This window comes from Ammospiza caudacuta, chromosome 11, assembly GCF_027887145.1.
Source record: "Ammospiza caudacuta isolate bAmmCau1 chromosome 11, bAmmCau1.pri, whole genome shotgun sequence".
Classification (NCBI taxonomy): Eukaryota; Metazoa; Chordata; class Aves; order Passeriformes; family Passerellidae; genus Ammospiza; species Ammospiza caudacuta.
This window is the reverse complement of record NC_080603.1, coordinates 16,486,884-16,499,131: the sequence shown is the minus strand read 5'-3', so window position 1 is coordinate 16,499,131 and position 12,248 is coordinate 16,486,884. Positions and strand designations below refer to the sequence as shown.

Below are 12,248 nucleotides of genomic sequence, written 5' to 3'. Positions count from 1 at the left end.
TCCTTCTAAGTCAATAAAAAGATTTCCTAAAATCACTCTTGCCTGTAAGGTATCAGAAAAGTTCCTCAGCATGAAAGGCCAAGAAAGCTGAGGGAATTCTTAAAATCCATTGATTATTCACAGGCATTGACTGAGTCCAAGGAAGCAGAATTGGACCTGTGTAGCTGGGAGCACTGGGGTAGGACCAATAAAAAGACTTCCCAACCACATCCTGCTGGAAGTCACTAAAACTTTCATGAGACAAAGCATCTTGAAATCTAGCTAACAGATCTACACTTCCCAGCCCTTTCAATCCTTAGAAGACTGCACTTAATAGCAGATTAAGATGCAGAAAAAAGAGGAATATAAAAAATTACATCAGTAAGACTCCCAGTTCCCATTCTTGATCCTGCAAAGAGTGATTCCCGAGACAAAATGCCAACATTTTTTGGGCAAGAGCCGTGTTCTGGTCTTGGCTCCCAGATTAACTAATATATAGGATAGTCCAGCAAGCCACCACTCATCACAACTTGAGTAGGAAAAAATGATAGGCAACTTTTCCCCTTTGAGTCATGCTATATTTCAAGTATTTTACAGCCTCTTGTGATACCTGCTTTAAAGCAGACCATTAAAGAAATGGGTTTGCACAACCTAACCCATGCATTGAGTCTTCAAACATTCCTGTAACTAAGTATGGTCCCTGCCTCACAGCCTGTGAATCTGGAGCACTGACAGCAATCCATGGTAAATATTCTTTCCCCTTTGTTTGACAACAGTGCTGACAGAAGTGGCCTTCTATGGTGAGAGGCTTTGTCCCATTTCCTTCCCTTGCTCAGATGAGTCCAGGTCATGTACATCAGTCTATAGGCAAGAACAGCAGCCTTAGCTACCTCCAATGCCTTGGTGGAGAGTCATTACCAACAGACCTCAGCTGTGGAGAAGGGGATTCATGAAGAAACTGATAAAGAAACATAATACTAATGTTTATGGAAAACATAGGAGGGTTACACAGGTTAATGGTACATCCTGAATGGCTAAGTGAATGAGTATCCCCCTTTTTTAACCATTATACTGAAGAATATCTGAGAAAACTACATCTTCACCACATCCTCTCAAACCAATCTCTGCTTTCTTACCTTTATGGTGACTTATAGCAGTAAAAAAAATAAAGCAAGACGTAAATCATAATTCTACTCAGAAATTATGGAGGGCCTATTCTTGTCAGGTGCTGAGTTCTCACGCCTACCAAGGACAGCTGAGAGCCCAAAGCAAGGCTCAGAACTGAAACTGTGGGTGGAGGGACTTCATCGTGGGAATGTGAGCACTAGGGTGTACACTAGGGTGAAGTTCTTCACAAGGAACCAAGACTGAGCACACACAAGGATAAAAGTATAAAAAGAAACAAGACTAAAAGGACTAGCCTAAAGAGCATTTCTAGGTCCTCACAAACTCCATATCAGGTGTAACCGTCATGCAGCTGCCATCAAGAAAGCTTTCGAAGCTAATGAAATTCCCTGTACAACTCAGCTCTTGAAGTAGCACTTGATGGATTTAGTAATCAAATGGCCACAATTTTAACTGATCCTTAGTTTATCGATTTCCTTGTCTCCATGCAGAAAATGAGAGACTATTTAAAAAACTTATCTACGAGGAAGTGGAAAAATACAATTCTGGGTGAAGCTTCGACAGACGAAACCGCTGGGCCACTCTTGCCCTCTGTGCTCACACTTCGGACAGTCGTGAAGGGACGCTGGCAGCAGGTCACAGCCCACCCATCCCATCAGAGCAGGGGAGGAGATGTACCAGGACCCAGGCCAAAGTTCAGCTCGGAGCAAGCCTCGTCCCAGGCGGTGCCGGAGCGCCCCGGGGCAGCCATCCCCGCCAAGCGGCTTCCCAGGGCCCCGGCCCGCCGTACTCACCCGGTCTCCTCCTCACCGGCCTTTTCCTGCCGCTGCAGAAGCGCACTTTGCTGAAGACCCCCAGGACATGCCTCTCGCAGAGGGAACGCCCGTCCTTGCTGGGGCTGGAGCGGCGCTTGGAGGCGGACACCCGGTCGCTGTTGGACTCCCTCGCTTGCCGCTTCTGCCGGATCAGCGAGCTGGCGATAGCCGCTGCCATCGCCGCTCATGGGCCCCCCGCGCCGCTCCGCTCCGGGGTGCGCCGCCCGGGCGTGCTGGGGCCGAGCCGCCGCCGCGCCCCGCGGGGACCGGGCACGGGAACGACCCGCGGAACGCGCTGCAGCCCCGAGTCCCGGCGCCGGGGAGGGCTCAGCCGGCCAGGCGGAGCAGGGCGCCCGGGCTAACAACCATGGCTGGACGCCGGAGCCCGCCGCCCATGGGTCTGTCCCCGGGGAGCGCAAATCCCGGCGCGGGCGGCCGTCGGCGAGACCCCCGGCCGGGCTGGTAGCGCCGCGTAGATCCGGGAGCGGCCGCCCCGCTGGCGAAGGTCCGCTGTGTCCAAAGGAGAGGGGGGCGCGGAGGATCCGCGGGTCCCTGCGGCGCGGTGCCGCTCCGCTCCGCCCGGGCGCAGGCGGCGGCGCTTCCTCCCTCCGGCCGCCCTCCGGCGAGGGGCTGTGGGATGAGTCAGAGACCCCTCGGGCCGCGGCCAGCCCCGGCCCCGGCGCGGTGGCTCCGAGGCGCTGCGCGGCAGGGCGCGCACATGGACGCGGCTCCGCGGCCGGGCTCAGGGAGAGCCGCGCTGCATTTCTGTTCGCACTCCTCCTCTTTCTCCTCTCCCCCCCTACCCACTCTGCTCTCAGAGAGGGCGGGAGGGGAAGGAAAAAGCAGCCACGGGAAAAAGCAGCAGGCCAACAAACAAATTAAAAAGAAGGCGAAAAAATTAAATTCTTAAAAAAAAAAAAAAAAAAAAAAAAAAAAAAAAAAAAAAGCAGCACCCGGCCGCGAGTGCGGGCTCACATCGCCGCAGCTCGGCGCCCCGGGCTCACAGCGCCATGGCTGGCGCAGCTTCTCCTGCCCTGCTCGCCGCCTCTGCCCCGGCACCGGCTCTCCCCGACGGCAGCAACCCACATCGTCCGGCCGACCGGGCGGCCGCCGAGCACTCGGCACCGGGGCGGCCCCGGGCCCGGCTGCCGCGGCGGGAACGGCGGCGGGAGGAGCGATGCAAGGCGGGGAGGAGGTGGAGGAGGAGAAGGGCGGGGGGGTGCGGCTGCCACTGCTGCTGCTGCTGCTCCGTGCGGGGCTCAGGATGCTCCGCGGTGCCGCCCGACGGCGGCGGGGCGAGGAGGAGCCGAGCCGCGCCCGCTTCCCGCCTGCATCCTCCTGCCCGAGCCGGGAGGGGGGAGGCGAGGAGAGGAGGGGGAGGAGAGGGAAGGGAGGGGCCGGGGAAGCCCCCCCGGATGCCCACGCTGCGCAGGGCTGTTGCCAAGGCGGCGGGGAGCCCCGCAGCCCCGCCGGGCTGCCGGGCAGGAGCCGGGCTCCGGGCTCCGGGCTCCGAGAGAATTGCAGCTGCTCCCGCTCGCCCTCTTCTACGCAATCCTACGTGATCGAGGTTTGGATGAGAAATATCGCGCAGGCAAAGCGAGGCGATTGCAGCTCCGCGGCGGCTCTGCCCCTCCGCCCGGGCAGACCCGCCGCCCCCACCGGCAGCCGGGCTTCCCCGGGACCGCAGCCCCCCGGCGGAGCCGCCTGCCACTCGCGCAGCCACCCCGGCTGCCTCCCTGCCCGCTGCTCTCGACGCCCGAGCGCCCAGCCTCGGCAGCCGAGCGTGTCCGTGGCTCTCCCTGCCTCTCTGTGGAAGCAGAGAAAAGGGATAACCCCGGCATCCCGAGGGCTGCCCTGCCCGGGCCCGGTGCCTCGGTTGAGGAGCGTGCGGGCGGCTCCAGCGGCGGTGGGCACTGCTGGGCTGCCCCCGCCGCAGCGGTCCCACCGCACACCGCCATCAGCAGCTGCTGGGCTGGCTCCCGCACATCTCCAGCCACAAAACCGCACCGAAAAAAACTGAAGGTGGAGATAACATCTCTGGTTATCCAGAGAAGTAACTGCTGCTGCACAAGGACGGTGCTCTTCGGATTTCAGGTTCAAGTAACAGGTAGCGATGGCAGCTGCCAGGTTACTGAGGTGACGAGCAGGACCCCTAGGGGAGCGCACAGGGTGGAGGGAGAGGGGATCTCGGCTGGGAAGAGAGAAAGGACACTGCTACACTTTGGCGAGTAACAATGGCAGGACAGGATTAAGCCAGCTCTGAAGGTGTACGGGTGATGCATGTTCGCAGCTGACAAGAGCATTTTGGACCAGTGGGTAACACACCCTAGGAATTACCAGATTTAGCAAAGTAATCTTTTTAACTACTTCACTTCTAAGTTCTAAAAATTTTCTGAATTCTTCACCTCTAGACTTCAGCTCTAAATTATTTTAATGTATTGGGAGAAAAAGACAACTGAAACAACCACTCACTATGTCCATAATGATTAACTAAACTCTGGCATTACTTCCTGATTTTTACTCTTAGTTTCTATGCATACCAAACCGAGGTGCAATCAGGTTCTCCAGGCTGTTGATCTCTTTTTAACTACTGCCAACTTCTTTTGAGCAGATTTCACCATCCCAATCAATAAAGATTTTTCTTCCCTTTCCTGTAGCTAAAATGCTTCAGATTTTAATTTTCTCTATCGGATTATTTCACTAGACATCAAAGAATTATTGCAGTACAAGGTACAGGCATGGCCTAAAGAAAGCTGTTTGCAATCAGAGAATCACTATCTGAAATGCCAGTGAATTATCCAAAGCTTCATCTTCAAAGGATGTGAGCATATCTTCATATCTTCTCAAGAAAGAGATTTTCCATCTATATATAAAGATACTTTTTTTGCCTGTAGTCTTCAAGTTTGGTGAAAAAATGCCAGTTTATCCACCCCACATTAGATAAGTTCCAGTTATTTTGATGTGCAACTAATTTGTTTTGTTGTGTAGCTGTAAACTCAGAACAGCAGCTCTGCACTTAAAAATGATCCTAATCAGTGATAAAGTCGGTCACAGTATTTTTTTCCCGGATGATTTGTGGACCTGAAAAGAGAGTTGCTGCAACTCTTAGGAAGAAAGGCTTCTCTCAGGTCCTTCCTACTTCTGCAGTGACTGAATAAAATTAAGCCAAAGCTTGTGAAACTGAATGTAGTGTTGCATTTGCCAACATGCAGGTCTGCCTTTATCTCCAGATGGCCAGAGAGTCCACAGGGCTTGGTTCTGAGCATGGGCACAGTGCCATGAGCTCTGGTGACATTACTGACATGTACATCTGCACACGTCAAATCATGCCCCAGCTTCACAAGACTTTCTGAAGAGCCCAAGCTTTTACAAACACCAAGGAAACCCAGAGTGCTCTTGAGCTGGAGAATGGAAGGCCAGTCTCATCATGCTCCTGCACTGTCATTCTCACCAGTGAAACATTACCTCTGATGGGCTGCCAGGAGAAACAGAAAAGCCTTCATGTGCTTTCATCTCTAACAGTGAAGGTTCTCTCCTTCAACTTCCATTTGGGTAAAGAGGGCTCAAAACATCTTCCATTTTCATCTGTATCAGCTACTCCTCTTTGAGGGTTGTGCAGCCTACACTGTTCCAAACCAACTAGCTCCTGTGAGATTCACAGGCTGCCTTTGTCCTTACTACCAATGGAAGCTGAATTGTTTGAGCAAACTGGGCCAATATGGCATTTTTCCTTAAGGAACATAATTTTAAAACACGTTTTTATATAAAATAATATCTATATTATATAGTTATTATGGCAATTTTTCTGGCATGCCCCTTCTCTCTGGGCTTCCTCCTCACTTCAGTGCCAGTCTGCAAAGCTGCACAGTGCACCCTATGAAAAACAGAATGCAAGAGTAGCACCAATTCATGAAATAACAAGACAGACTGTTTTGATGACATTGGAGAGATATGCCAGTGCTCCCCCTGCAGTTTGTGGAGAAAGACCCCATCTGGCACAGAGGAACAGGCAGAGGGTCAGACTCACTGTGCTCACTAAATATCCCCACCCCAGACATACAAGAGCCTCTGCATGACCAATATTAACATTTCAAGACACTACCATTTTTGAGATTTCACCCTCTTGATAAACTCTTCTGTCCTTAGTGCTGAGGTTTAAAATGAAGGCCTGGCTGAATGTCAGGGCTTTGGTGACTTGAGCAGAGAAGAGATCTAGAATTGCATTCCCTTACCTTCCTAAACAGAATGATCTATCTAGGTCAAAACGGAGGTTATTGGCATCTTTCCTTAGTGAAGTGCAATAATTCCCGCAGGGTTGCTAACAGAATATCCTGTTTATTTTTCATAGAGCCTTCAAAAGCCATGGGCTGTGTTCTGTAGATTCAGTCATTAGGCATATCTCTGCTTTACTAATTCTGTACATACAGAGCTAACTACAGATACAAACATATGCAGGGTTTATTTTGCTATTTTATCTGCAGAGCTACTGAAAATGCATACATGAAAATTAAGGAAGAGATTTACATTTAATACCACTTTAAAATGTGTGTGCATGTTGCTGTAGTTGAATGGGAAAAAAAGAAAGACTCCCATCTCTGGCCAATAATTATGAATGGCCTAATTCACCATTTTACAGCAGCATAGCAACAAATCTCTTCCAATAGGAAAGCACTGTTGAGTTTGAAGGTCTGCATGCAGACACCTCTTAAGAATTGTACCAAATTTCCACGCTGTGTAAATTACATCTAAAATGTGCATTGCCAGGGCTGCTTATTAAGCAGAATTAAGCCCATATCCATGTTTTATTAACTTTATTCTTTATAAGGTAGCCCCTTGTTGCATGTCTAGCATAATTAAAATTCATGCAGCTCTGGCATTCCCCAGTCTCTCTGCGTGGGTGGACTTTTTGAAAAAAAAACATGCCTGGGTAACCTGATAAAGAAAAGACAAGACCTTGCTGCATTTTGCTCGGTTTCTGTGCAGGGTAATTCTGTTTACAATGCATGAGTTTGTATCTATGTTTGGATGCCTAATAAGAATTCACATGGCCACTTTAAATATGCTATTCAGGGAGAGAGATCTGGCCCTTAAACAGCAGCAGAGTACAAGAACTGGCCGGCTTTCTGGGCTGTTCTCGCACAGCTGAGCTTAGAGCTGACTTGGCCTTTTAATAAACACAAAAAAGCCTGCATCACCTGATTGCTATATTGAAATAATTCATTTAATGGGCCCTTCACTCCCTTTTTTTGCCTTCAAAGATTCAATTAAACAAAATTTGCAACTCATCACAAGAAGTATTTATTAGTTTAGCTGGTGTCTTTCAATCCAGCTCCAGCCTGGGGAGAAGTTGGGCATGTCTAGGTGCTAAAGCGAGGGGCAGGTACACAGCTGGCACACTGCAGAATGAAATCACTACTGCAAAAAGCAAGCCACAAGCAGTACCAATACAACAAAACCAACTGCAGTCAGAAAAATAAATAATTCTACTAGGATTTTATAAATTCACTTTCCCCCCCCCCCCCTCCCTTTTAAGAGAAGGTTTTCTACTTAGCAGAAGCTTTTATTTCTCCTTGTTGACTGGTTGCCTATATGAGATGCAGGCAGGGTAACACAAGAAAGCTTCTCCTCACTGAAGGGAACTCTGGCTGTCTAGAAATGAAAGTGTTGTGAAGCATTTTTCTTTAAGAAGCGTCCTGTATGGATGAATAGACTTTTGTCTCCAGGGTTCTGGAAACACCTGCTGGTATCATTTCCCTGAAACGAAGCTTGAAAAGGAGCAGTAGGAGGGAGCATCTCAAACTGTTCCCACATATAAAGACCTCCCTGCAGACAGGTCAGTGCCTGTCCCACATGCCAGAGCCAGACCTGGGGCTTGTTCAAGGTGGGCGCATCACAAATCTGTTTTTATCACCTCAGCCCAACAGCCCTGTTCATCAACCATTCTGTCATTGCCTTCCCCAATGGGATCAGGACATGAAAAGCTGCTGTCCTTGCAGTGATACACTTGAGTTGTGGCTTCCTAAGTGGCAGGAGTCCAAGAGAAAGGGCCTGCAAACACCTGCCCAGTGACAGCTCCCACACAGCACTTCAGTCAGAAGGGCAGTGCAGGAACAAGGCCTTGCTGAAGGATCTCCCATCAAGGAATAATGAAAGGATGGACACTCTGCTTGCAGTCACCCTGTGCAAGGCAGAGCCAGGAGCCCACCCTTGCTGAGCCAGTGGCACACAGACAAGCAGCTGCTCCAGGCTTAGAAACACCCACCTACACATCTGGAAAGAAAACTCAAGTATCTTCTTGCCTGCACTGGAGAATTTAAAAGACAGGACAGACAGCTGCCTCTCTTCCTTTCTTCCTCCCTCTACCTCCTCTTCCTCACTGGGGTTCTCCCAACACCCAGCAACTCCCTCATTCCACTTCTTTAGGGATTTTTCACCTATGCCTACCTGTCAAATAGCCTTAAGCCACAGGAGCCCAGAAGAAGAAAGTAAAGCGTGGACTTTGGATTTCACTCCAGGTCTTGCATCTGCATTCACAGTGTGTTAGAAAAAGACCACATCCCTTGTGCTTTCAATGCAGAGCAGAAGCTTGACATGAAATAGGTGGAATAGCCACCAATAAACAACCCCACCTATGAGCTTGAGGCTGAATAAACACACACATCATGCTCCTCTGTCTAAAGCAGAGACTCAGTCCCCACCTCAGGATAGTAGTACTTTTAGGAACAGACAATTCCCACTCTTCTCCCTAGGAGAGGTCAGCCATCCCCCCTGTCCTCTGTTCATCCTAGTTGATGACAACCTGTAGCCCATTTTGGCCTACAGTTTCAATAATGCCAGAAACGCCCATGTCCCATGGACACAGAACATGGCTGTGACTGGATTTACATGCTACCTGCATGAAGGTGTGGTATGGGTAGAGAGGGGAGTGAAACCCCACAGTGCAGCTCCATCCCAGGGCCCCCAAGCCCCTGGGCTCAGGAGGTCTGAGAGGCTGCCTCTCCTTCTCCCTGGGAGGAGGGAAAACTCTTCATGTTGCAACCATGTAGCCAGATACCAATTTCAACCAAAACCATTTTCAAGTGTGTCAGGAAAAGCCTTTCCATTTAAACTTTCCATCAAGCTGACTTTGCTGAAAGTCAAAGAGATCCTTCCTGATTAGATCTTGGCTGAGGCAAACCAACCCAATTATGTGATTGAGAATGATAAAAAGGAGGGAGAGAGAGTGAAACCCCTATCGTGCTCCTCCAGCAGGGCTGTGGGACCATCTGCTCCATAGCAGGTCAAGGCTTGGAGACTGAAGATCCACCTCCTTATTGCACCTTTGTAGCCCTGGCATAGGTCAAGAGCGGGAGGAAGGGCCAGAAGCTGCCAAGAGAAATATCAAACTTCCTCCAGACCTGTAGATCTGTCTATCTGCACATAATGGATTCTGACAGACCTAAAGAAGCCATGGAAAGTTCCCTAAACCCAAACTTTGCTCGTCCCTTCATCCAGCCTCCAAATCCACAAGGCCAGGATTTGCAGCCTGAGCTAGGTCAAACCTCAAATCCTGCTGGGTCAGCTTAGCAGTGCTTCACTGGGGCAGCCCACTGCTCTGCCACTCAGCAAAGCATCCTTCCAGTCTGGAGAGCTCAAAAGAAAAGCAGCAGCTCTGGCAAGACCTGGTACTCCCACTGCCATCCAGCTCTGCAGTCCAGGAGTGCTGGGACATTAATCCTGCCCTAAGGATGCCTCTGAAGTTACATGCATTCAGATTGCATCTTACTTAACAAAACCTGCTTATTTCTCCTGCATACTGCAAGAGCATATTCAACACTAAAAGTAAATGTGAGATTACAGCTGTCATGCAGCTAGGACAAGGTTTGAAGACTCCCTTATCCCCTGATGACCTAAAGTGCTGGGTAAAAAGGATCTGGGTGAATGCATTGCTTCCCCCACAAACCCCTGTCTTACAAGCACACCTCTTGCTATTTGCATTGTAATTTATTTCCCTCTCCAGCAATAAATCAACTCCTCTATCTCTCCAGCAAAATGAAATCCCATGTCCTCTTTCCCTGGACTCTGAGAGCTGCTGCAATCCAGGCACCAATAAAGATATCAGTGGTCTGGAAGGAAATCCAAGTTTGCCAAGGATACAAAGCCTAATGCAGTAGTAATTAATGATCGCAGTAAGTCTGGTGAAGAGAATAAACTGAACTGACACGGAAACTGAGTTCATAGGAACAAGTTTCCTTTTAACACAGACAGATCAAATCTCTGGGGATAAATTGTGCAGTCTGTATTACTTCAAGACTGGGCAATTTTTTTCCCTCAGAAAGCAGTGACTCTGGGAATTGGGAACCACGAGAGAGATACAGCTAAGAGGAGCTTTCTGCACAGAACTGCAGCTAGGAGAGCCCAAGCCTATTCGTACACGGATGGAGCAATAGGGAGAAAAATGAGCAATGCTCGTTTTACCAAATTTGTACAAAAACATTTGTACCAGTGCAGCAAATACCAGTATCACAAGTCATGAAGTCTAGTTACCATACTTCAGAAGTGGCAAAACAAAGATGGTCTGAGGACTACAACGAATATGGATATAGTGAAAGACATGAGCAGTTTGGTCTCTTGGTTGCAGTAATAGCACATCCACAGGGATTCACATGGGGCCACTCTTGAAAACACTCTTGGTACTTGCCTGTATTTAGCCTGTTAATACCATGGCCACCAATAGTTTGGTGTTGCTGAAAATCTGGCCACAAAAGACAAATGGCTGAGAGCCTCGATAGCCAAGTAAATGACAGAGAAAACTTAGCCCTGACTGATAAATCTCTCACCTCTCAGTAAGAACATTTTTGAAAGGAGGGACTGTCTCAATCCAGCAAAGTCAGAGTGAAATCTGGAGGCAGTAAGTCAAGGCAAGGCACATGTTTATTGTTAATATCAAAGGTAATCCATCAAGAGAACAACATGGCAAGAGTTGTGATGGATTTGCTATCATTTCACCCGAAGAGCCAACCTCTTTCAAAAACAGATGAGCTGATATCACAGGGCACAGGGTACAAAGGACCCTGGAGAAGTCACCCATGTACTGAGCCAGCAGTACCTCCATCATCACTGACAAGGCTTGTCCGATGGTCTGATCTCTGATCAGGCACCTGCAGCACAGTAAATCCCACAGCTCCCTTAGGAATGCAGCTCTACCACCATCAGCTGAAAAAGGCTACTTCTAACATTTAGTGCAAATCCCACTCAGCTACAAGATTCTTGCCCTATAGATCATGCCTGTCACACAGGCCTTACTTGGCTTGCTTGGTGCAGTCCTGATTTGAGTCATGGTGCAGACCAGACTCATAATCACAACTGGTCCCTTCTGCCTGGCTTCTGACACTCACCCAGCGTCCATCGGTATTAGAGCTAAGATAACAGAAATCTACTCTGCAGAAAATCATGCATTCAAAGTTGTGTTTCTTCCCCACATGAAATGAAAATGAGACCTTTTGGAGCTCACTATGAGATGCCAGAAGAGAGGAAAGCACACTGATGTGGTAGAAGTCTCACCACTGTTCAGACCAAGTCTCTGCTTTTACAGTAGGCAGAGCAGTGGCATGAAATTTGGCACTGAAACCCCTACACAACACGCTCTTCTGAAATGACTATTTCCTTTCTCCCTTGCACAGTGTTGACAAAGTGGCATTTTTCAAGGGAAAAAAGCACCTCTACTGATTGTTTGGCTACTCCTTCTTGTTGCATCCATCACAGCCTCCCAGCCTGTACCACTCACATGTGTCTCTCTGACATGAATTACAGTTCCTGCCTTTTCTGCTCTCAGACTGCTGAACTCCTGAAATGCCGAAAGCAGAAGATTCAATAGCTATTCTGACCACTTTCTATGGCTCTCCTAGGACTTTGCAAGAAGAGCTTTTGGACATGGACAACCCCTTTTCCTTGCATCCTTTATTCATGACCTCTCTACAGCTTCCATCTTGGACAAGGAATTCCTGCACAAGGAATTCTGATCTTCCTCTCTGGCGACGTGCTTGCCTGCCCTCTCACTTCACATGCACAATCCTTTTCTCACTTCAGGGACAGAGTTAGTGTCCCTTTGGTCTCCATCAGAAACAGGAAACAATATTCCACTAAAGGGTTGCTGGAGCCTGCTACAAACAGGTCACTGATTGGACCTGGTGTCTGGAGAACTACCCCAGTAAACAGTGGAATTAAGCAGAAAGAGCAATGCCTTCTGTGAGTCATGGAGAAACAGGCACAGACCCTGCTTACCCACATAGCCATGATCTAAAGCATCCACTGCTGAATGCTGCGGAGTCCTACAGGGTGAGAGGACAG

At 49.2% G+C, this 12,248-nt stretch overlaps 1 protein-coding gene across 3 annotated transcripts in view; it reads right to left on the bottom strand.

Annotated features, from left to right (window-relative positions):
- The window catches only part of FGF12 (fibroblast growth factor 12), a 218,734-nt gene that overhangs the window by 96,018 nt on the left and 110,468 nt on the right, over positions 1-12,248 (bottom strand). The window contains exon 1 of one of the 3 annotated variants that reach the window (XM_058812069.1): positions 1,899-2,759. The exons of the other annotated variants lie outside the window; for them this stretch is intronic. Coding sequence (XP_058668052.1) covers positions 1,899-2,097 — 199 coding nt within the window. The 5' untranslated portion in view covers positions 2,098-2,759. Of the gene's footprint in view, positions 1-1,898; positions 2,760-12,248 lie in introns of those variants that run through there. 3 annotated transcript variants of the gene reach the window in all.